This window comes from Serinus canaria, chromosome 20 (genome assembly GCF_022539315.1).
Source record: "Serinus canaria isolate serCan28SL12 chromosome 20, serCan2020, whole genome shotgun sequence".
NCBI lineage: Eukaryota > Metazoa > Chordata > Aves > Passeriformes > Fringillidae > Serinus > Serinus canaria.
In genome coordinates this window covers 13594373-13619817 of record NC_066333.1, presented here as the reverse complement: position 1 = coordinate 13619817, position 25445 = coordinate 13594373, and the positions used below count along the sequence as shown (strand labels likewise).

At 47.9% G+C, this 25445-nt stretch overlaps 1 protein-coding gene across 6 annotated transcripts in view; it reads right to left on the bottom strand.

Moving 5' to 3' along the window:
* NFATC2 (nuclear factor of activated T cells 2) overlaps positions 1 to 25445 on the bottom strand; it is an 84102-nt gene that overhangs the window by 19483 nt on the left and 39174 nt on the right. For all 6 annotated transcript variants that reach the window (XM_050982169.1, XM_018917421.3, XM_030233262.2 and 3 more), the window contains exons 7-9: positions 15237 to 15292; positions 14320 to 14446; positions 12105 to 12782 (exon numbers count right to left, since the gene is read on the bottom strand). In XM_050982169.1, coding sequence (XP_050838126.1) covers positions 12105 to 12782; positions 14320 to 14446; positions 15237 to 15292 — 861 coding nt within the window. The remainder of the gene's footprint in view (positions 1 to 12104; positions 12783 to 14319; positions 14447 to 15236; positions 15293 to 25445) is intronic.

Here is a 25445-nt window from a genome sequence, read left to right as displayed (position 1 = left end):
CCTCACTCTGGTGGGAATGAGGCTAAACTCCCCTGCAGTCACACCAGGGAGTGGGGAGACTGCACAAATATGTACTCATCAGAAATAAAACTGCAAACCATTACAGCATTGCTACCCACTTTCTGGTTTTCTGTTTTTTTACAGTTGTTTGTTTAAAATCCCATCTTGTGATGGGAAAAATCAATGCTATCTATGATTGAGAAAGAGGACAGGCTGGATCAGAGTGCCTTGAAAGGGCAGGGCAGACTGCAGAGTTATGAGGAGGGTGAGGCTTGCTGAGACTTATTTCCAAGGAACAAATCTTTAACGGGGTGTGGGTTATACATGTGAAAACAGGGTGATTAGATTAAGTTAAGGGAAAGATCTTTACCACCTGAACAATTGCTCCATTTGACAGCTGAGTATCAAATCCCCCATTTTTATCCACAACAACTCCATTCCACACTCAGTTACTCAGGGACATGGACAAAACCATCCATCACTGAACAGTCAGGTAAATACAAACCACCACTAACTGCAGCCTGAGCACAAAACTGGCCTTCACCTTTCCTGAGCAACCACAGGAACCATGTGGGGTGATTAATAACTCCTCATTATTTACTAAGCTATAAAAGAAGGTCTAAGTGACAGGAAAGTGTATTTGGAGCAGTGCTGGGGGTGCTCCCCTGGCAGGGGCAGGGTGGCTCTGGAGGCAGCGATGCTGTGCAGGGTCCTGGGGGGAGAAAGGGAGGCAAAATCCTCTCTAGAGAATCCCCAACTCCTGCAGATGCTAAGCACATTGTACTTAAAATTAAACAAAGTAGAAAAGAAAATACATAGTGTGGGCAGCCTGTAAGGTCACTAAGCCAGGGAGAAGGGACTGCTTTAATTTCCCTTTTACCTGGAAAGAAAAATAAACCGGAGAAAAAAACCCAGCCCAACAAAATAACCCCACCACCTCTTCTAAGGGCTGGAAAAAACCTGTCTGAGAGGGGAGATGGGTGCAAACACCTCGTTGAACACGGGCTGTTTTCCATCCCCCAGCAGAGGCCTTGCTGTGCTCTCAGCTGGGCTGGACCCAGGCGGAGGGCCGGGCGAGGAGCAGGAGGACGTGAAGCTGGCTGTGCTGTCCAGAAGATGAAAACACTACTGCTGTTTATAGAGGGAAACCCAATTCGTCAGCCCAAATGAATTCCTGGGCTAATCCATGCAAGCTTCATGTTTTCCACCAGCCCCAGCCACTGTACAGACTATCTTTAGGAGGCACAGTGTGTTTGGAAAGGAGCAGCTGGAAAGAGGGGACGCTTATGCCAGCTTGGAAGGCTCTCTGGTATGGAAAAAGAGGAATGCTCTCTTGGGTCTCCCCACAAAATTAAAGCATCTTCATCCAGAGCAGAGCGATGCCAAGCACAACAAACAAAAGCGGCTTTCCCCAACTCTCCTGGGCAGCCTCGCTCAGGGCTCACAATGGTTTCCATAGAACTTGTTTTGCTATCATAACAAATTCGAGCTGTCCAGGCTCGATGGCCACGCTGTTTTCAAAGACAAGAAAATTCATTTCCTCACTTCTTGCCCTGCCAAAGCATTTCTGCCTCCGTGCCACAGACAGGGGCTCCCCAGATCACCAAGCATCTGAGCTGTGGTGGGAGAGAGACCCCAGAGGCTGTGCCCTGGGGCACTCAGGGCTGGGCAGGCTAACCCTCATCCTGCAGGCTCCCATCCTGCCAGCCTGAGCTCGGGCACTGCACCCACGTGGGCAACAAACCCCGGGCAGCAGCGTGTGCTCACTCAGGAGGACACCAGTGCCTGGTGCTGCTCACACAGACTGCTGAGACCCTTCACTGCCATGAAGGGCTGGATCATTTGCCAGGGTACTGGTCCCAAGGGCTGCACTGGAATTTCCCCATAGGAGAGGCTCCCTCCAGCCCCTGCACTGACACTGGTGCTCAGCAGTAGGCTCTGAGAGCAGAGATGTGTTTCTGCATGACAAACTGGAGGAGCATTCAGTGCTGCATCTAAACCAGGACTGTTATCTCAGCAGTCTGAAATTCTCTGAAGCCATAATCTTGATCTAAAAGTTTACGTTAGTTTTGAAGAGCTATGAAGGGTAACCAAGAACAAAAGAAAAGGCCAGAGACACTACAAAAATTGTCCTGAAGAAAAATTTATATAAAAATCAATGGCATGTTTAAAAGTAGGAAACCTAGCTTACAACACCACTAAGTTATTTGAGGGTATGAAGCTGCAGGATGGCCTCAAAAGAGCCCTCATGTAACCCAGCCTAGCTAGCTGAAAATCAGGGTCTACTTGCTGGATGCTGCAATCATGGACTCCTTTCCAAGGAAGGAGACAGCACCCCACTCAAAGCAAATGAACAAGGGTGCAGAAGAAATCAGATAAGAGAAAATGTGATGCAATTTTAAGGAAGAAAGATACACAACCCAAACTACAATTTAAAAATGCAGCTGCTAAAAGTTCGCCTCTTGTTTGCCTCAATCTTGATTTAATCTGGGTCTGCCCGGTTCCTGGTGTGTCCAGACTATTTCCAGCCTTTGCAAACATCATTTGTACAGAATTATAATGACTTCATCTGCAGTGACTTGAACTGGGGCACTTCCCTGAGTCCAAAGCACAGGTTCCTCTGCTGGTGACCACTTCAGCAGGGCAGCCCTGCTGCCTCCTGGGCTGAACTGGAGGCCCACCAGTGGCTGATGAAAACCCAGTACTGGGAGGTATCTGACCCCAAAAGGAATGCAATGTCTGCTCCAGCAGCCAGGCCTCTGGCCCTGTGGCTGTGGAGTCTCCTGGAAGCCAGATCTCACCAAAGAACTGCTCATAATGACAGATGCTGAGCCCAGGGAGGTTTAAGTGGCACAGTACTTTCACCACTGACCCCCACACTCATGAAGTGGTTCCCCTTCTTTTAGTCACTCTCACTCTTTCCAAAGAAACTCAGAAACCACCTAAATAAACCAGCACCCATCCATTGCAAATGTCACAGGAGTCATTCCTGTGTCTCACTATTTGTCCTACATTTGACTCCGTTCATTCAGGGCTGATGAAGTCATTCATCATTAAGAAACCAAACCAAACCAAACCACACCACAATTTGGGAATCTTTGACTAGACTGCCCTGGCAGAGCTGATCACAGGGAATGATTGCAAACTCACACTTCTCTAATTCACTGCTGCTTTTGCCCTGGCCAAGTTACTCCTTGCAGAGCAAGTCACCACTGAGGAAGGACCACACTGCTGGCACTTTGCAGGGACATCACCCCACAGCTTGTGCAGGGCCTCAGGTTCAAGCAGAGCTCAGTGTTTGGTGCACAACCAGCCCTTCCCAATGCCCAGCCAGGAGCAAGGGACAGCCCCTTCTGACCTTTACTTCCACACCTGACAATTATCCACACGGAAGAATTCCCCCTCAGGTACAAGCCCAGCACTCCAACATCCACAGGCAGAAGTCAATAATCCTTTTCTCACTACATCTACACTGTAATCTCACTCTAAAGAGGCAGTGTTTGTTCACCTGAAGGCAGAGGTTAGATTATGTTTTGGAGTGCAAAGTTTCCAAACTAAAAATCCACAAAAGGACACGGCTTGATTAAAATGGGAGCTGTGTGGATGAGGAGAACTGTAAGAAGATGAGGAGTGTCAGCCTTGTTTGTCACTGGGTCACAAGAGCTGCTCATGGTGAAGCTCTGTGATCCTCACTGCTGTGACTCCAGTTAACACAGCTGAAGATTTAACTCTTTTATACCCAACACTGCTTAAATCCAACTGAGACCAAGTTCTCGGTCATTTGCAGACCATTAGTCATGCAAATTTGTAGAGATCAGAGTTTTAATTCCAAACAGACTGCAGCATCCCTTGGAGATGTGCACACAAACTGGAGGATATGAATGCTTGCAAAATTGGGAATCCTTGGATTTCAGGTTTTTGCACAGACCCCTCTTAGAGCGAGGAGTCATCTGTGAAATTCCCAGCTGGATGCATGCCCAGATTTCTGTGCTTGCAAAACTGAAGCATGGGGCTCGGTGATGATTCAGACACAACTGCATTGTTTATACATTTTAGGTTTCTTCTTGGTAAACACAGAAGTTGCATTACAGAGTGAGAGTGTGAAAGCCAGCACCTGCCTAAAAATCCAACCTAGCAGCTCAAGTGCTGCAGGGATTTTAAGGTCTCCAAGTATTTGTTCTTCCCCCATCCCTGACTCCTGGCACAGGCAGGGATGTGCTGCTTGCTTTTCACATCAGAGGAGCTGCAGTGACCGAGCAGGTCATGGAGTACCTCTCACAGCCAGTGCAGGACTGTCTTGTACATTTACTTTAAAAATGCCTCTGAGCACTCACTGCATCCCAATGTGGGCACAGAAGTCTCTTGGAACTAGTGAGGAAACAGCAATAAAAGGGTTGGGCAGTGTAAGGCCATACCAGCTTCTGCTGGGCAGAAAAGCAGCTCTCACTGCTCTGGGTTCTCACAAGAAAACTAACTCAGGTGGGAATTTCAGATGATTCCTCCTCATTTTCTTAATTTAAAAATAGCCAGAGATTTATCAATAACTACTGATTATAAATTATTATTATATTTCTATATGTGTAGTTAATTATAAATAAATTACACTATTATTTATAACAAACTATGAAAAACAGGTGGAAAAAGCCCAGATTTTAAGCTAATCAATTCTAGGTCTCCATTCTTGTGAGACAAGAGGTCTATACAGACAAAAAGTCCCCCAGCAACTATTCCTGCTCCTTGGCAGGAGGAGACCTGAGCTGAGAAATCCTGCTTGTGCAAGTAATGCTGAGAATCCAGGCCTTTTTCTACAGTAGAAGACTTTATAACTGCCTTTCAGTTTGCACCATAAAAAGCTTGTAGATCTTTAAGATGGTTATTCTTGCCAAGCATTTTATTTCACAACAGTTAAAAAAATGTGCAGATGTTTTCCAAACTTTTCCAAGCAGCAAGGCTCTCTGCAGCTGCTCCCAGCATTTCCAAGTGCAGCACAAAAAGGACCCAAGTTGCCTTTTGAAGAGCCATTGCAGGAGGAGCTGAATCCTCCCAACTATTACATCGAGCTTGAAGGGGAGAAAAGACCTTTCCCCACCTCTGCACATTCCTAGCATTAACTCAATTTGTAGCAAATGAAGCTGAGAGGAGCAGCAATGCCAAACCCAGGCGTTCAGGGCTCATGAGTCAGGCTTCCAGCAATCATGAGACTGGTTTTTCAATCAGGCAATCAACCTCCCGCCCCAAAGTTGCATCAGTTTTGTCTGTCTGAATTTTGAGAGCCCAAACCATGCCATTTTTATTTTTAACATTTTGGTTTTTTCTTGGATAGGACCTAAAAAGATCAGTAAGAAAAGTCACCTGCACAGAGACTTTTAAATTGCTATTAATATTCCAAGAACTGCAATGAAGTTTGCAAAGAATTAGCAAAAGCCTCGAGCTGCCATGTGGATGTGAGCTAATTCACTGATTAATATTCAATTACATCATGCTCATTCTGAAGGGAGCTCAAAGGATTTCATTGCCCTCCCTCTCTGTGAGGGCAAACACTCCCTTGCTGCAGGTCCAAGGTCCCTCAGCAAAGCCTGCTCCTGGACATGAATGCAGCTCAGTGCTTCACCTGTGCTGGGAGTTACTGGGATTCATCCTGACCAACAGACCAAGCATGCTGAACTCTGCAATCACTGGCACAGAAAAATCCCTTTTATTTCCCCACCTGTTCATATTTACTCTGTCAGCTACCCCAGCTGAGCAGGAACAAGCCCCCTGCTCATGCACAGCCACCCCAGCACAAACCCCTGCAGGGAAAGAGCTGCTGCTGTTCCCTGACTGTGCTGATCCCAGGGTTTGACACCAGCAGAGCTGTGTCTCTACAAGGGTTTTCACCAGAATAGTTGTGTTAGCAAAATAAAATTTAAAAAAAAACCAAAAAAACACCCCAACCACCTTAACCAGCACAGCTCTGTGGTGAGCTGCTGGAGTGTAACACAAGCCCTGCTCAAGGTTTGCAGAGAGCACTTCCCTGGTTCAATGCAAAATGGAGAATTCAGCACTAGAATGAGTTCATCCCCTTTCCTACTTCACATGGTTTTGTTATAAAATGTTTTCTAGCTGCACACCTCTCATCACCAAAGTTCCCATTTTAAAAACTGCTGTCAAAACTGTTATGATTTTAACTGCACTGAAAGAATTTCTGTGTGAAGCACCCAGAGTTTTCCCAGCTTGTAGCAAGATCCCTTTTCCTCACACCTGCACTTGCTCACACAAGTTCTGCTCAGTCCAGACTCGTCCCCAAGAATTGAGAATGTTTCTGCAGGCTGACCCCAGTGCCAGTGACCTGCAGCCAATGCTCACTGCTGGAATGCACCTCCAGCTCTCTGACAGGTACAGCATGAAAGGAGAGAAAGGAGACAGTCCCTCCCTTCAGTGCAGCATGATCTAACCACCTACAGCACAGCCAGTGCTGCTCCAGCTCCTGCACACCTGGGGGGACCTGCAGGTCTGGGATTCCCCAGGAAAGCCACAGTTTCACCACTGACTTCTTACCTCAGCTGGAGCCAAGTCCCTCAAAAGCTCTGATCCTGCTTCACCCCTCTCTGAGAGCTGGGGACAAGCCTGTCTGCATCCTTCTGCAGTGGAATCATTTTAATTCATTACCATTTCTCTGCACTGGAGTGAAAAATGTTATTGTTATTATCCCTTTAAATTGAAAGTGGATTGAAGGAATAAAAGTAAATGTATGGTCTATTTTGGCAGATGCCTCCCAACAGATGGGTGTCTATGGTCTCCTTTGTAAGAGCTGTCTGCTGCCTGTGATTCAGACTGTCTAAGGAATGCCATGAGCTTGGAGTAAATGGACAGCAAGTCTGGGAAAGGACTTTATTGTGGTTTAGAAGCTTTCAATTCCCAACTGCACGAACAAGTTCTTTTTTTCAAGTAACTCTTTGCCAGTATTTCAAAACTATCATTGCAAATTGCCTGATGCCTCCCAAAAGCTGAGTGCTTTCAGCTGATAACAGCCAGCCTTCAAAGGGGGACGTGCCTTCCACCTCAGATCCCTGAACGGGGCTTTGCTGCCCACGGAGGAGGCAGCAGTGCCCCCGTGCCCCCCTGGGCTCCTCATGGGCTCTGCATGTTCCTGTGCTCCTCCACAGGAAACGCTTTGTGACACAACTGCCTGTGGGCACTGCCTGCACCAATTAAAGATTCCTGAGCTCCAGAACAAAGAGGTGCCAGTGCAGCGATGGTTTTAATCACTCAGTTCATTTTCTTCCTTCCTCTACTGCTGATTTGGGATGTAAGGGTTTTTCTTTTTCTCGCTTTGTTTTGCTTTGCATGCTTTGAGGCTGCTGGGGAAAGGGCAGCCTTCAAATGGGGCTGGATTTGTCTGAACTTTTAAACAGTCAATTTTTGCCAGAGGTGAAGAAGAAGAGCAGATGGAGCCTGCTATAACAATACAAATACTTAATTCATATGCAGGTATGCAAGTGTAGGGTTCTTTCTGAGAATCCATGTGTGTGTTACTAACACAAATTAATTAATGCTTAACTGAACAAGAGGGAAGGATAAGGTACTTTTTAATAAAGGTAAAGTGCAGGGAAGTTGACTATTTTGCTGAAAAACCAAGCTCAGACTGAACCCAGACCTTCCTCCTACCAGACTGATCCTTCTACTTCCTGCCAACAGACTTCAGGGTTTTGGGATAATGATTTTTCCTCTTTTTATATTGCCTCTAGAAAAGCAAGGCACAGGACAGGGCACGGAGATCCTAACACAAACCCACAAGAGCAGTGGTCCAAAAATAAAGCTGCAGTGTACCGAGGGAGTGCTGCAAGGTCCCAGCAGAGAACAGAAAATCTGTAATAATGTGAGTCAGAGCTTCAGGAATGAGCCTGATGAATACATAGATTTGCTAGAGTGTTTGAGCAAAATGTTTTGGAGAATATACAGGCTTCACTCTTAGTCAAACTCTGCCTGAGCAGAAGTGACCACACCTTCTATGAAAAGGAGTTCTAATTAAAACCAGAGCATGGCTTTTTTAGATGCAAGTTGTTGCTTGAAACTGAACCTCAGCCCACTTGCAGGACTCAAATTCACCCCTGTCTAAAATGCCAGCAAACAAGAACATTCCCCTCTGCCCTGCCTTGCTACTCGACTCTGTGCATGGACACAAGATGGAAACAACTACAAACCAACCTAAGATCTGCCCCTAGAGCCACCAACCTCTGTGCTGTCTGTGCACAGGCTCAGGACAGTGTTTAGAGAGAAAAGCAGCTGCTCTCAGCCAGGCAGGACCCCGGCCCTGCCAGAACAGCTCCAGAGCTCAGAGAGGCTCCCTCTGGAACCCCCAGCTGGCAGGAGCTGCCTGTGCCACCCCTCCACCCAGGGGCAGGGCTGGGGAGGGCCAGCAGGATGCTCAGGACATGCCACAGCCCCCAGGACTGGCTGGCACAGGGAGCTCAGTCCTAGAGCAGCACTCTGGGCTCTGACAGGGTTTGCTGCAGGTACTCCCTGCCCAAGGAGAACAGAGCTGGCCAGAAAAGAAAGCTTCCTGCTGAATGTGAAGGAAAGAAGGGATGTGAATTCCATGTCACGGCACCGGGGGACACAATGAGGTTTTTTTGTTGCTGAATGAAGGAACACAGGAAGGAAATGCAGGGATGTAACACTCTGATGGTGCAGGATGAGCAAAACTGCCCAGTGAACACACAGCTTGTCATGGAGGGGATCTGAAGTGCTGGCTGGTGTGAGGACCGCACTGCACATCCTGCACAGCTGCTTTCTAAAGAAATATCTGACGTGTCTCCAGTTTTCTGCGAAATACCTGAGCTCAGTATAAAACATCTCTGCTGATCAGCAGCCTGATAAACCACTACACAGCATCTGCCTTGCTCCTCTCCTCCCCAAAGGACATCACTGTGCACCAAAAATAATTTAGAGCTGCTGTATCCAGCAGCCTTGGGAGTGTCAGATGTGGTTAGGCAGTTACTATTTGAATAATGACAATCATTTTTCTTTGCAAAGTTCAGCCTGACAGCTGAACCAAAAGATCCCAATCTAAGGCAGGGTAGCTGATAACACTCAAGCTACACAACCATGATCTGTGCATGGAATTGAGCCTCGTGTCTGTGTCCCAGAGGGGAAAGTGCCCATGGCAGCTGGGCTGCACTGGAGCCCAGTGGCTCTGCAGGAGGAGCACAGTCAGTGCCCCAGCCCTGGGCCACCCCCTCGACCCTGCCCCACCAGGGGATTGCAGACAGGGCTGCAAAGAGCTACATTTTGGGCTGGGTTGTGCTTTAAAGAGTTAATCTCAGCGCTCTGAGGGTGCTGGAGGAACTACATTCTATTTGTCAACATACTGATGTGGTTGTTTGGGTAACTTTTACCAGCGTGGGCGGTTTGGTTATGAATAATATTAAGATGAGGCCTCAGCTGAAAGGAGCTTATCACTCTGTCACCCCATGGCTTTCACTTGCATTTGAGGCTGGTCCCTGCTTGCCAGCACTAGCCTGGACACCTGATGCATCCCCAAGGGTCTCCTGGCACTCAGGGACACTCCTGCCACTATCCTCACTCCCCACAGCAATGAATCTCTGAGGCAGAGGTGTGTAACAAAGGTTCTCTGTCACTTTTTCACAAACAGCCCCCTCTTCTTGGGATTCTTCCCAGAACTTGCTATCAGAAAGTTACAGAAACATCTATTTTGAGACGTCTATTTCTATTTTACACAGAAATATGGAGGGGTATGTGTGTCAGCTGCAGGATGCTCTGCTCTGGTCACTGCCAGGACAGCCCCAGCACACCCAACGTGCCCACTCTGAGAGGCACCAGCTCCAGGAAGGAGGAACTGCCAGAGTGGGCCATGCCCAGGTCACTCCACAAGTTTGTGGCACAGCTCAGGACAGAAAGCAAGCCCAGAACACCGAGGCTGTGTGCTAACCATGGAGGCAGTGGGCAAGGGCTGCTGAGAGGAGGCGCGAGAGCAAAGGGACGAAAGCTGGATGTCAGCAGAACTCTGGAGAAAGGAGAACAAGGCAGGGCCAGGAGGAAGATGGGGGAAGGGAGGAAGAGCAAAGGGAAGTGAGACACCAGCAGTGATTGCCCAAGAGCCTGGGCAGCAGCAGCAGCAGCACTTGGCTCGTGCCAAGCCTGCCTGGGCCAGCACCAGCTCCGTGTCTGTCCGTGAAAATCACTGCAAGACCTCACAGCTCACTCTGTCTCTGAGAGCTTTCTGGATAAAAGGGATTTAAGGGCAAAGCCTCCATAATCCTTTGGGCTTGCTTTCTTTTAATACTATAAAGCACAAACCCAAACTTTCTAGTCAGGAAAAACATGGCTTTTGTTATGTTCTGAGTCACTTTTCCCCAGCAGCAAACAATGTGGCTTTTCAATTCAAGTCCTCAACATTTCAGAATGAAATGCTTTGCAAAGCCCTAAAGTAAATCACAATTCTCCAAGTCACACTTCCAGCTGATATAAACTCACTGAGGTCAGTAAAGAGACTGCATGTGGCCTATCTTGCCTGGCCTGGCTTGGGTGGCAGGATTGATAAAGCAGTCTCTAGCTGAAATCAATTGAAGATGAAGCAGCCAGCCCAGGAGAAGCCTGGGATTTCATTATTAATTGCTGCAGTTCTGCCTTAGCAGGAAGGCTGAGTGCATCCTGGGTGAGCTGTGCTGCCCTTGCGTGTCACTGGCCTGATGCAAAACTCAGCAAAATTAACTTTGCAGTCTATCTTGGGAGTTCTGTTAAGTGGACTATAGCTTGACTTTGAAGATAGAATCTCGAAGTAAAAACTTTCTCTTCTCTTTCTTTTACAAGGTGTGTAGAAAGTATTCTTAGAAATGTGGAAGAATCTCTCAGCCTCTCATCTTAAAATTACCCTAAACAACAGCACTTTGTTCTCCTGTCAGAAAGATTCTCCTGCTTTGTTATCTTGCCCAAGTCCCTGACTGAAAAGTGAATCTCCCAAGTTAAATCCAGGACTCCTGAATCTCCTGCTCAGAGAAGGGAAGCCATAAAAACTCTCCAGGTTTTACTGCAATGGCACCAAGGCTGCATCAGCCACTCAGCAAGCGCAGTAACAGAGGAAACACTCCAACCTCTGCCCACAAACCCAGCAGTGGAGGCTGCACACAAAACAGAGCACTCAGGACCCAAGCTGAGGAAAGCAAAACTTCCACAGACACAATTTCACAATTACTCCAGGTAAGTGCAGTAAAAATCCCAAACTGTTGGGTGCTTGGAGCACATCCTGGTGCACACCCAGGAGATCAAGCCTGCCACTGCCTGCACTGAGAGGAGAGCAGAGCCACCATTTGTGGCAATCAGGTCTGTACTTCCTGCACAGGAACATCCTGCATTTGCAGCAATATTTCCAGCAGCCTCACTCTGCTCCCACCAAAATCAATGTTGGGTTTGCTGCTGCTCTCTGTGATTGCCTGTCCAGCTGCACTATTAATTTTGCATTGACTTCCTCCTGCCAGAAACATGCTTTAATAAAAGAACCAATCAACCAGACTGCCAATAGCTGCCTACCTAAGAATAAGCAGGATATGTTCAAAGAAAGCTTTACTCTAACTTATGTTCATTCCTAAAGGCTAAATCAGCTGGCTCACAACAAAGGAACAGCATTGTTTAACTTATCAATGTCCCACTGTTCATCTAGAACATCTGCAATGGTTTTGCCTGCAGCACTACCCCATTCATTACAGGCCTTGATAGATTGCTCAATGGGCTTTTTTTTTGGTACAAAATGTACAAGAGCATTTTACAAAGTGGACTTTGCCCTGATATGAAAAAATATAATAAAATAATGAAAAAGTAATTTCAGATCCGCCATTTTCCAAACTGGCGATGGAACTTTTGGCAAAAGGAGACAAAATGGGACCAGCTCAACGTGGCACAGAGCAAGCAGAGGGGTCCTGTGGGTGAGTGGCCAAAGTGCTTTGCCATCAACCAAAAATACACCTGATGAGGGGCCCCAGTCCAGCCTGAAAGCACAGCAATGTCCACAGCCACCAAGGGGGCCACAGCAAGCAACAGGAGCCTTGGGAACTCTAACTCACCCCCTCCCTCCAGCAAGGCAGCCCTGAGAGGGGCGCAGCACTTACCATCGTCCAGGTAGGCCTGGTCCAGGTTCTGCTCCTGCTTGATGGTGACTCCTGCTGGCAGCACCTCCTTCTGCTGGCTGCCCGGGGACCCGTTCTTGGCCGCCCGCGCGCCCGGGGCCGCCTGCTGCTGGATCACCGTGGGGTAGGAGCTGGGGCTGAGCCTCTGCGCCTGGCTGGACCTCGACACGCCGGACGGGAAATTCTCACAGCACATGATGTGCTGGAACTCCTGGTGGCTCCCACACCTCAGCTGCTGGTTGGTTGGAGAGTAGTGGATGACAGGAGAGGACTGCTGGTGGCCCGGGGAGTGCTGCAGCACGGCCGAGCTCTGGGCTGGGGAGCCAGCGTGCACCAGCACGGACCTGTGCCCGTCCCCAATGGCAGCTGGCGTGGCCATCAGGCCGGGCTGCTGGTAGCCCAGCTGGCTGGGGCTCAGGCTCTTGCTCCTTTGGTAAATCACAGCCGGGTTCTGCTGCTGGTACCGCGAGTCGGGTGAGGAGAGGCCTGAGCGCAGCTGCTGGCAAGGAGCCATGGTGGCCACGAGGCAGGAAGGGGACTCGGTGGCCATTGTGTGCTGTGAATAGTAAGGCTGTGTTACTGTCCCCAGAGCAGTGTGCACTGGATTGCAGATTAGGGCTGGATCATAGTCATCAATGGGCTCTGTTTTGATTGATGGTACTAGAATAAAGCATGCAAAGGACGTTATTCGTAACCAGCTGAGGAGAAACAGAGAGGTTTTCCTTGAAGCAATAGAGATTTAAACCTTTTACAAGATTTGTGCGTATAAATTCATATGTAACAAGCACTGAGTTTAATAAATCACCTACATGCAACCATGGCAAAGATTCTTCAAAGCACTCTGTGCTAAGAGGTTCTTGAAAAATCTTAAATGCACTAACGAACCACAAATTGCTAAAGTTGAAAAATTCAACATTTCAGCTCCTGTTTTAATTCATTTAAGGGCCATTCTGGAATACAGACAAAGTAATAAGTCATAGATAGGTATTTCATGCAGTACTTCCATCTCAAAGGAGACTGAATCAATAGAAATCCCAGGACATCAACAACTGCCCATCTTTCTATCAAACATCTAACAAGTGACCAAAGACAGAGCTGAACTATTCTAGAGCTTTTGTCTCTGCTGCACAAAGTTTCCTCAGTGCTGAGAGCTGAACACCTGTCTGGCACCATCATTTAAAACACCATGATTCAGTAAGAGTTGTGTGAATCCTGGTGGGGTAAATGATGGTCCTCTACATTTCCAATGATTTTTTGGTCAAATCTGCCCCAAAACTCACTACAGAAACACCATACAATGGAAACCATACAGTGGTCATGCAAAATTCCTGTCTGGAAGTAAAGCTTCCTTCTCCTAAGTGGTCTGTTTTAGGGATTCTGTTGAGAGAGAAGTGTGTTTCTCTCTGTACTGTTCCAGAGCAGAACAATTTAGCAGCTGTACAAAGCCTTCACACTGGTGATACCCTATAGAGTTCATAAATTCAGGGAGAGGACCAGAGATTTTCAGGCTGGAGGAGACCAAAATAAGAGTCTGAATGAATGTTTGCCTTTCCTTAGAGATGAATCAAATTAAGACATCATTTGAAGCTTGCATAAAATCTGGTGCTGTTATTTTATGCTTTCTGCTCTCCATAGCCACAATACTCTGGTTTTCTCACAATATTTTGCCCCCAGCCAAAGCTGAGAAATTCTGGGAATCTCATTAGTAATCCTGTTGCATTTATTGTGACATGGCTCACCAATCCCCCAGAGGAAGAACATCACAAAAGCATTCATATTTTCCTCAACTAGCCTCACTCTGAAGAATATATATTGCTTGCCTTCCTCCATCCCAAGCCCTTTCCCAGATCTGATGTTTTCTTATTGCTGGACATGTCAGAGAAGGCAACACTCATGGTTTTCAGAGGGTCACACTGTGTCCCAGACTGAGCCTGTTCCCACTTAGGCTCTTGGCAAACTTCCACCAAGTGCATGGGGCAGCATCAGCCCATTGCCAGAATAACAGATAACTGACACCCCAAACTGATGGAAATTCCCAATCCTAAATCACAGGCATCTTTTAAACCAAGCAGCTGCTGAGTGCTGAATTAAGTTAGCAACATTTAGATCCTCAAAGAACGCCAAGAAAACAACAGAGCAGAAAATCAAATCCTGCTCATGAACTTGGATAACAAGAGGCTCTGTCCCTGAGAATTACCTGGGTGATAGGTGAAATGCTGGGGTTGGCTTCTTTTCCTTTTGCCATTGATGACATAGAAATTCACCTTCACGGCCGTGCGGATGTGCTTGTTCCTGTACTCGGGGATTTCCACAAAAAGCATGCTCTGCAAGAAATAACACAGGGGACAGCAAGGGATCAGCACCTGAGGCTGCTGCCCAGGGGGTGCAGTGCAGCTCCCCTTGCTACACCCCCAGCCACGACAAGAGGAACCTCCCCATTCACCCCTATAAAGAAGGGCATGGGAAAAAAGGGGCAGATGGTGGAAGACCAGAAGATTTTTGGTACTGACACGTTGGTTTCTATGGACTGTATCCCTCCTGCACTTGGAGAGAAGTCTCAGCTACAAATAAAACATGAAATGGCAACAAATGCAGAAGCTCTGCTAATCCCACAGTGCCTGATAAAGGAGTGTACACTGCAGAATTCCCTCTTTTTGTCAGAGTAACTCAATTATTCTGCAGGCTTTTGGTTTATCCACAGGCAGACCCTGCTGCCTCCTGGGCAGGCACGGCCCATGGCAGAGTCACTGCTGGCTCCTGAGAGCTCTGCCTGCCCAAGCAAGGTCCCAGCAAGCCAAGGGAGCAGAGGGGCTCCTTCCCTCCAAAGAGCACTGGAAACCCTGCAGGACAAACCCTGATTTGGACATTTGGACACAGCACCCAGGGCTGGCCCAGGGGCAGCATCCTGCAGAGCCTGGGCTGGCACTGTGGGCGTGCAGGACAGAATGCAGCAGTGGCTCCCTTGGGGGGGTTCTGCTGCAGGAATTGACTCTTCCTGCAGCACATGCACTGCTGCAGCTCTTTCTGCTCCTGATCTGCTCCTGGGAAGCTCCCCTTGAACACAAGGTGCTGCCCAGCAGCTGCAGGAGAGGACACCCCGTGTTTCATACTCACAGGCTGGCTCTTGTCTTTGTCCACCGTTGCCTCCATTTCCCAGATCTGCTGCCCATCTACAAGAATATCACAACATTAACCTCACTGTGGGTTTTCTTTTTTAATCATAGAACTCATTAAAAAAAAAGAGAGAGACAAATCGAGGGAATTAAGCTAGCACAGCTCTCAAAATGGACTTGATTTCAAGCACCTTCCCAGTCCTAACTGAAAGCACCAGCATTGCATTGAAACACATCACTGAACACTTTTCTCACCAGGAGAGAGTTCACATCCATATTAAAATCCAATGTTTATGTAGAAATTAGCCAAACTGAGGAATGAAATGGTGCAACATCTGCTTTTTACCAGGCCTGAGCCCAGCCAGCCTGGCTGGTGGAGAGCACCAGAAGGTCACAACTTGTGAATGGTCAGCCTGGGTCAGCAGCTCAGCACACTCTGCTGCTTTAAGCCAAGACCACTTGGATTCCCACAGAATGCTCCTGACAGCCCTAAAGCCATGGTAAAGCACCAAATACTGTCCTCAGTGCAAAAGCACTTCACTGCATGTGGGACAGCCTCTACCCTAAAACCTTGCAAGCTTTGCTGCCCCTAATTATTGCATCCATGCAGCTTGTCTCCATCCTGAGTTACACAAAAGTACATTCAGAGAGGAAAATAAAATTTGATCCCCCTGTATGGAGCAGCACCACAGTAACCCCTGTGCTGTAAGAGTGTATCAGCAGTGACAGGACATTCACTTACAGACTGGGTGCTTCCTCTGGTTACAAATATCCCTTAAATATACAAACATTTTTGCAGTGCTTTCTTTCTTTTTTTTTAGATTTTAATCTTTACCCCTTTGATTTTCATATTCCATTGAGCCTTTTAGCCAAGCAATTTGCAGAAGAAAAATACTGATGGGAGGGAAAAAAATTGCCTCATACCTTTCTGAAAGCTTACTTTTAAACTGGCCAGGGGACACGTATCCCAAGGACCTGTTGGACTGGGAATGCTGCAGCCAGGAGCTGCTGTCTGCTTTAGGGGATCAGCTCTGCCTGCTCTGGGGGCTCCCCACACTGGGCAGGACAAGGGGGAAAATCTCCTAAACCCAGTCCTTCTCACAGTGCTTTTTATTTTTCCCAGCTCTTGGAAGTTCTGCAAGAGCTGCTTTTGTCCTCTGTTATTTAAGCACTTCTGCTTCTGGCAAAAAGGGAAATGAAAGAGTATTTTTAAATGCATTTTGCATTTCTTCTGTTGTTGTGCTCTTTGTTCTGTGCTGGGCCCAGACAATGAGCTGACAGATGTGTCAGGCTCTCAGGCAGCCTCTTCCCAGCTGTGGCCAGGACACAGCCCTGGGGTCCCTTCTGGGACAGAACCTCACCTGTCCCACACCTGCCCAGCTCTGCTCACACCCACTGGGGACAGGCAGCTTTTCCTGGAGCTCACAGCTCTCATCCCTCCCTTGGGATGGGCTCTGGGGGCTGCAGGTGGGGCAGGGGGCACCAGCCCTGCTGGGCTCCCTCACCCCAACCCTCCCTGGGCAATGGACACAGCTGGGAATAGCTGGGAGTGTGACCCATCAGGAGATCCCAAAGAGCTGGGAGTGTGACCCATCAGGAGATCCCAAAGAGCTGGGAGTGTGACCCATCAGGAGATCCCAAAGAGCTGGGAGTGTGACCCATCAGGAGATCCCAAAGAGCTGGGAGTGTGACCCCATCAGGAGATCAAAGAGCTGGGAGTGTGACCCATCAGGAGATCAAAAGGGCTGGGAGTGTGACCCATCAGGAGATCCCAAAAGGGCTGGGAGTGTGACCCATCAGGAGATCCCAAAGAGCTGGGAGTGTGACCCATCAGGAGATCCCAAAGAGCTGGGAGTGTGACCCATCAGGAGATCCCAAAGAGCTGGGAGTGTGACCCATCAGGAGATCCCAAAGAGCTGGGAGTGTGACCCATCAGGAGATCCCAAAGAGCTGGGAGGTGACCCATCAGGAGATCCCAAGAGCGGGAGTGTGACCATCAGGAGATCCCAAAGAGCTGGGGTGTGACCGGAGTGTGACCCATCAGGAGATCCCAAAGAGCTGGGAGTGTGACCCATCAGGAGATCCCAAAGAGCTGGGAGTGTGACCCATCAGGAGATCCCAAGCTTCCAGCAAGGAGGGAACACTGAACAACTCCAAATTTTCTCTCTCTTTTTTTGGAGCTGCCTCCTGTGAGTCAGCTGTATTTCCTACCAGGGCTGAGTGGCTGCTGGGCTGGGATGGCCTCAGCAGAGCTGTGTGTCACTGCACACCCCCAGGGACGGCTGCAAACATGGAAAAGATTCCATTATTTAATGTCATCCAACATCAGCACCCACTTTGGCCAGGGCTATATTCCATCTGTACCCCTGTTAATGCAGCCAACTCCTTGCTGCTGTTGAGACAGAAACAGGGAAGGGGGAGCCAGAATCCTGGGGGGTTAATCCAGCAAATCCTTGTCTGATGATGAGGCAGCAAATGCTCAGTGGGGAGATTGCTCTTTTAGGTGAGCTTTGAGAAAAGAAACCATCACAGTGTGTGTTAGGGAACCTCCCCACAATCCTAAACATCCCAAAGGATAATTTTTTATAGTTCTCTGAGGAAGAGGAGGGAAAAGGAAACAAGAAAATACTTCATAAAGGGAGAGCTCTGATAGAGACACACATGGGAGCTGTCTCAGCAGTGCCACATGAAGATGTCCTGACAAGAAGGACAGCCAAGCAGAATATTTGACACTGGTTTTGCTCCAGGCACAATGTTTTCATCTTTGTTTCTGTACTGCTAAATTCAAACAGTCTGTGCTGTGATACAACAGCACTAACTTCACAAAGAAGGTGGAAATCAAAAGGAATTGCTGGTCCAAAATGCATAAACTAAAGTAGAAACGGGCCTCCAAGTCATGTGCCACATCCAAGGAGCCTGTGGAACACATGCAACCACAACCACAGGGGACTTGATTTAGTAACTGAGCCACTGAAATTGCACTAAAAGCTAATGAAGCCAACCATAAAAGTCAAATGATGTTCAGGCTGAGTCCAAAGTCTGTGTGGGTCAAAAGTAAGAATGAGAAAAGGCAAACAAGAAGTAAATGCATTTGGGGTCATCATTCCAACAATGATAGATGCTTCTGTTTGGATATATTCCATATTTGTGGCAGCTAAACAGGTCTCTAACAAATCTGTCAGCAGCAGCAGCAATCCCTGTTCTTGGAGCCCTGTTGAATTTAAGCACTCTGCAGTTCACTCCCTGACCTTTCTGCTTCCACATGATGATGTGGCTCCATCTGTCTCACTGCTTCACTTTAGCTCGAGACAATCAATATTTGCTTTTCCTTTAACTGCTCTGGATGTGCACATTATGGGGAGCTTTTGGCAGGAGGGTGAGGGAGGCTGTGAGGAAAATGAAAAATACAACTGCATTCACAAGTCTCTCTCTCTACTTTAATCTATTCTTTTTCCTGGTAATGAAAAGAAAGCTTTTGATTATGCACACCCTGGGAGCTAATGGAGAGCAGGAGGAAATAAACTGAGAAGTGTCAGGATCATTTCAGGAAATTCTGAATAGAGAAAACCTGCACCAAACTGTCAACACATTTATCACCTTTACAATGTGCATAAATGCAAATTTTTAGGAGTAAATTAAAGTGGGGGTTTGGAGAAAGTCCTTGACAAAACCAGGATTCTGATTGGAAGGATGTACTAAAAATCCTAAGGCTGATGTGACAGTGGAGCACAGCCCCAGGGCAAGACCTGCCACACTAAAGGCCCTTCCCTGGAACCCAGGTGGTGCCTGGGCACCAGAAATGTTTAGCTTTGAGCAGGAGGTTGTGCTCAACCCTCCAGAGATCCCTTCTGGCCTCAATTACCCCATCCATGCCACAAACAGGACAAACAGCTCCTGCCTGGAAACACAGGAGACTAAACCCCAGCTTGATTAATAACTTAATCCAAAGTCTACAAGTGCAGATAGCTGCTTCTTGCATAGAATGAGACCTGCTTAAACCATAGACAGAACAGAAAGCTGCAAAGGATCACTGAGGAGTCCAGGGCCAGGCCTGCGTGTGTGGTGCCTTTCAAGCTGTGCCTCCACCACAGGGAATTCAACCCCTGCCTCTGGAAAGGGCAGCAGTTGCACTCAAGATGATAAAATATTCTTGGATTTGGACCCTGAGGTCTTACCAGCCATGGCTGCCTCATGCAGTATTTTTACTGTTGTGGTTCCCCGCTCATTTAATGGTTTGTCTTAGTTGGCAAGTCTTTAACACCACAGGTCAGTGAAATGTTCAGGAAATAGAGATTTTTGTGCTGCTTCAGGGCTATGAGACTTAGCATTAAACCCTGATGAGAGATCTGATTGTGTCAGCACTCTTTGGGGGAATGAATGAGTTGTTGGAAGAAAGTAATTCTACCCTTTCTAACCCAAACTGCCATCATACCAAAAGTCCTGCTTCAAACTGGGGGAAATCAAAATGTCAGGCTGCATTAGGAACATTTTGGGTGATTCTCTGCAGCCCCTTATAGGATCCTTTTTAATTAGCCAATTAAAGGTTTTCTGAACCAGTTACAGCCTTTACACATTATTCAGGATCCCTTACTCATGACTTTGGGGTCAGTAACTAGCAGGGAAACAAACTCACTGCTTTATTTGAACAAGCATGACTGATGGACTGAGAGGCTCAGGAAATGTTCTTTGCAGTTCTCTGCAGCTGAAGACTAAATATACTATTGTGCTGATTCTGGATGGGATTCCATGCCTGCATGTGATTTCAGGGCTGCAAATGTACACTGCTTTTCAGTCAAGCATTACACAAATTACCTAATGAACAACCTGTTACTGGTTCCCCAGAGAAACCAGCCTGGTGACCAGAGGGGCAGGGCTCTGACTGCACAGCTCTGCACTGTTCAGTTCTGCACTGTTCAGCTCTGCACTGTTCAGTTCTGCACAGCTCTGCACAGCTCTGCACTGTTCAGTTCTGCACTGTTCAGCTCTGCACTGTTCAGTTCTGCACAGCTCTGCACTGTTCAGTTCTGCACTGTTCAGTTCTGCACAGCTCTGCACTGTTCAGTTCTGCACTGTTCAGTTCTGCACTGTTCAGTTCTGCACTGTTCAGTTCTGCACAGCTCTGCACTGTTCAGCTCTGCACTGTTCAGTTCTGCACAGCTCTGCACTGTTCAGTTCTGCACAGCTCTGCACTGTTCAGTTCTGCACAGCTCTGCACAGCTCTGCACTGTTCAGCTCTGCACAGCTCTGCACAGCTCTGCACTGTTCAGTTCTGCACAGCTCTGCACTGTTCCCCCGGGCCTGCAGGGAACTGTCCCCATGCACTCTGATTCTTGGAAGGACTTCCAGAAAAGCACAATTATCTCTGTCAGCTTGTATCAGTAGATGACAGGCATCTCTGGAAAACAAAGAAGGGTTTTTAGAGCCATCCCAAGAACAAAGGGAGGGCAGTGAATGGTTTCCAGCAGGACAAAACCACTCCAGGCAGCAGAAACCTTATGAGGAACCCTCACTCAGAATCTCTGCTACTCTGGACAAATTCCAGACAAATTCAGGGACAAATTCTGATTTCAGCTGGGAAGTTACTCTGCTTCAGGCCAGCACAAGGCTCTCAGCACCTGGTCCTGAGCAGCTGTCTCCTTCTAAGGTCTTACTTCAAAACCATTTTCAAACTTTACAGCAAACACAGCACGAGTGTATTTAAAACTCATGAAAAGTAAGACTATTAAATTTATCCCTGAGCTTCATTTTCATGGATTTCTTTTTCTTTCTGAAGCAAGAGTGCCCACTGCAGTTAATGGAGCTCTGTTTGTTAAGAGCAGAGGCCAATGCCTTCATTGCACTGAGGACAGAAGTTTGAGTCACCAAGGCTGGAGATACAAGACAAGGTCTGGGAGGTAAAAGGGCAATGGATTAGTCATCCACCAGCCAGCCCAGCCCCAAAATTGACATTTTGCACAGTGAGAACAAGTCTAGAGGCAAATTCTCCCCATCTATTGTTGAGGAATTCAATTCCCATTAAAATTACAGTAGTTGATCAGTGAAGAAGGAGGAACAGTATCTCATTCCAGAGCTCTTCCAAAGGATTCCTTATGCCAATTCATCAGAATAGATGTGTTGTTTTTTTTAAGATTATAAGTGTGTTTGTGTGTGTGTGTGTATAAATTATTAAACAAAAGCTTCTCTCAAAATAAAACCACTGGGAACCTCCATGTAATAAAATGAGTCACACCAGGATGCGATGACTAAGTGGGAGAACAGGGAATTCCACTCCCCATGCCAGCTTTCTTCATGATCAATTTTCTGTCAACAGGTGATGGGAGCTTGTCTCTCTGCCTTTTGTTTATGCCAAGAATTATGATTATTTTTTAATATTCTCCCTAAACAATTAAGCTGAATAATCAGGACCAGGCACACTTCCATCAGGCGCCCCCATAGTAAACAGCGAGCCAGGGAATCCAGGCCAGCAGTGGCTGCCTGTGTTAATAAGGATTTACCAGCTGTAAAATTCCAAAATCTTGTGTCATTCGGGGAAACCTTCCAAAACACTGGATTCCACCCTGTCTCGCTGAGTCTCCAACAGCTATGGCAACTCCATTTCTGCAGCCACACTCTTCTGCATTTTTCTCTGGGTGAGCCCTAGATTTTTTCCTGTTTTGCAGTGTTTTTTTGGAATGCCCCGTAGGATTGCAAGAACACCTGGGGCAGGCAGCACATTCCAGCCAGGAGGAGACCTTTGGGGAAAAAGGTTTGCTGGCTTTCAGCAGCTACAGCAGCAAGGAGAGGCACAAGGTGCCCCATTACCCTGAAACTTTCTCATTTGCACAGCAGAACCAGGCAAACCAAACCTCCTGATTAGTACTCATTACCCTCACATTCAATAGTTAAAGTTGTTTATTTGCTCAAGTAGCAAACATCTCTTTTGAATGAACCTGGGGAAACACTGAAAGTTTTTTAAAAAGCTTTTTGTCTATTTTATCTTGAATTTGCCTGAGAAAATTGCATCATTAATGTTGCATTATTAAGTTCACAGAGTTAACTGCTGAAAATAGTTTGCTATTTTCTGCACTCCCCAAGAGTTTTTGGGTCATTCATGAAACTGTCAGACTACAAAAAGGGATTCAGCTCCCTGTTTGGAGCACGGTGAGGAACTGACCTAGCAGAAGAGGGGAACACTGCTGTAGACAGAGTTGGAATTTCCTTTCATCTCTCCCACGGAGAACATGATCCTACCATCAAACCCACAGAGCAGCAACCTTCTCTCCACATTAAACCTGCCCTGATGGCATCCCACCACCATGTCCTGCAGTGTGCTGTCCTGCAGGACTCCTGGGACCCCCTGGCACACATTCCATGGCTCGTTTCCAGCACCTGGGGTGCAGCATTTAGGGCACTGTGCAGACAAAACCTTAACCCAGCACCCCCACACTCACACCCCGGCCTGAGCCAGCCCTGGCTGAGCTCTCCTGCAGCCAGGACACATCCAGGTGTGTCCAAGCACCGCTGCTGGGCTCCAGAGCTGGGCAGATTTATTTTGTCACAGGGGCTGTGGATGTCCACACCTGGAGGCCCTGGCAGCTGCCCCAGTTCAAAGGGCACAGGCAGCACCTCCTCTCCTCAGCCTGCCTGGCCCAAGCTGGAGATTTATGGTGGAGCCTCTCCAAGGATGGACGTTGTGTTTGGGTTGTTCCTCCACCACCCACATTGTCCTAGAGATGATTCACGATGTCCATGTGGCCACCAGAAGAGTTTGGCAGGGGAAATCACAGCCCATTTGCACTTTTCTCCCCGAGAAACACGAACCTCCTCTATCACTGACAGCTGAGCAGCAGTAACCAGTACACAACTGGGAGTAAACACAATGCAACCAGCATCTGACTTGCAAATTATTACATGACAATTAAAATAAATAAAAGGGGGAATTCCAAATCTCATCTTTTTTTAACTGCACTGTAAGATCTGGGCCCCAACCAAACACTAACACCCTCGACCTTCACCCTATTCCAAGTCCTTGATAGCTCCAAGACCGCTTTTCAAGCTTTCTCTTCCAGATCTAAATTACAAGAATACAGTCCAATCTAGTTACTTCCCTGACCTACTTTAACTTAGCTGGGCTCAGTTACGTGTCTCCAAGTTCAGATCTTCAAACTCCATCAGCCAAAGTCTGCTTTTGTGTGCTGGGCTTAGGGAATTCATGACCTCCCTTGGCTCACAGCAGCTACAGTTTATGATCTTGCATCAGCAAGAGATAACCGTAAGAAGAACTCAGAACTCTAAGCCTGCATGTAGATAAACTTTAGCATTCAGAAAATTAATGTTATTTATTTATGCATCAGCATTTCAAAGACAAGCACTTTTTCCCTCCGAGCACGGAGCTCCAGCCCCTTCACTGTTTCCTGCTGCCATTTCCTGTCGTGAGCTGAGCCTGTCCCAGCCCTGTCCCCAGCTCCCTGCCACCGCCTGCGGCTCGCGTGACACGACACTCACTGCCACAATGCCATCCCCCACAATGCAGGGAATTGTCCTTCTTTTCCAGGTATTTCTATGGACAAATATACTACCTGCACTTCTGTGAAAAGACAAAGAAAGCTGTTCATTACTGCTTACGGAGACACGTATTTTTGTCACAAATGTGACCAGTTCTACATTCCTCTGCCTTCCTAACGGTGGGTGAGGAATCGTCTACAAGATCCAAAGGAAATGGAAAGAGTGTTCCCCTGAGGGATGAAACCTAATTTACAGCTGTGACCCCAAGCAGCAGCTCCCTCAGCTCTGTAAAGCACGAGTGACACCCTCCCAGCACGGCTTCACCCAGATCCAAGGGCACCCGGAGTTTGGAGTGCATGGAACAACGAACAGCAGAAAATCTGGATGCACAAAAATACTTGAAGATTATTTTTTGGGGGAAAAAAGAGCCTTGCCACTCTCACCCTAAACCCTGGACACCCAAACCAAGGAGCTCTGTGGAGCCTGGTGTGCCAGAGCTGGGGGAGGGTTGCCTCCACCGCTGCTCTCACCCTTGTTGTTACCAGCACAGCTAAAACTGGTGGCAAAACTGGGAAATCCAGCACCACTTGCTAGCACAGACAGGGCTTGTGAGCTGTTAAAATGAAACTCTAAGCAAACCAAGCTTCCCCTGCGAGCTTGCTGCATCTTCCTGCCCTGACAGAGGTGTGATTGTCTCACAGGCTCTGCGGCAGCGGCGCGCTCTGGCACAGACACAGCCTGCTGCAGCTGGGGTCAGCAGAGCTGGGCTGTCACCCACCCCAGCACGGTGGCTGTGGCTTCCCCAGCCCCTGAGCAACTCATCAGCACTTTCTGCACGGGCTGTGCAGGGCAGGGGAGCCGTGGGTGGGTAAGCTGCTCCTCCTTCCACCCAGGCACCGCTCCACCGACGCCTGGGGCTGCACAGCTGGGCTCACTGCTCTGGGCTCCTGCAGCCCAAGGCAATGGCAACTACCAACAGACATCCCAGAGATATTTAGAATTGTCCACAGTGCAGAATGAAGGAGGCCGAAAGCCTCAGGTGCACAAGATCCTGATTTTCAGGTGAGCTGGGACACTCATCAACCTCTGACAAGCCAGGCACAAAGCAATTCTCAGTTTGCTGCACTCAGCCCATGCAGGACCTGCACATCCAGCTCAGCTTCTTAACCTTCCTCACCTTAGGCTACACCTATTAAACAAGGCAATCTTGATTTAAAAGCACTTCAGGGCACCTCTGCCAGAGGTGCTGCTGCATTACGGAACACACAGAGAAGCACTCAGCATGGAGTCCCCCAGATAACCCACTGCAAACCACAGACCTCTGATTCAGGCCAAGGATTTGACTCTGGACCTCCCATCCTCCAAATCCCCTCCTGCCAGTCAATTATTCAGAGTCCAGCAGACTGAGACTGCCTGCAGAGGCTGAGGGCTAGGCAGGATATGGAACACCAGCAAGCAAATCCCTGCTCCAGACTGGGCACTGCTGCTGGGATAAGTCCTGTCTCTCCCCTACCAGGGGGGGAAAAAGAGTTTTTTCCTCTGGGGAAACCCTGCAGTTTCCCCAGCAGCGAAGAAAAGCTTTAGATTTAGTGTGGAAAATATTGTTGTTCCTTTTACTTTCTAACCTCTCTTGCAGCCAGAGCCCTCTCTGCTCTCCTATGGAAACAGGGGCAGGGCTTTTGGGATGTTTCCTCGAAATGGCATCAAGAGCTGCCTCCTTTGAGTG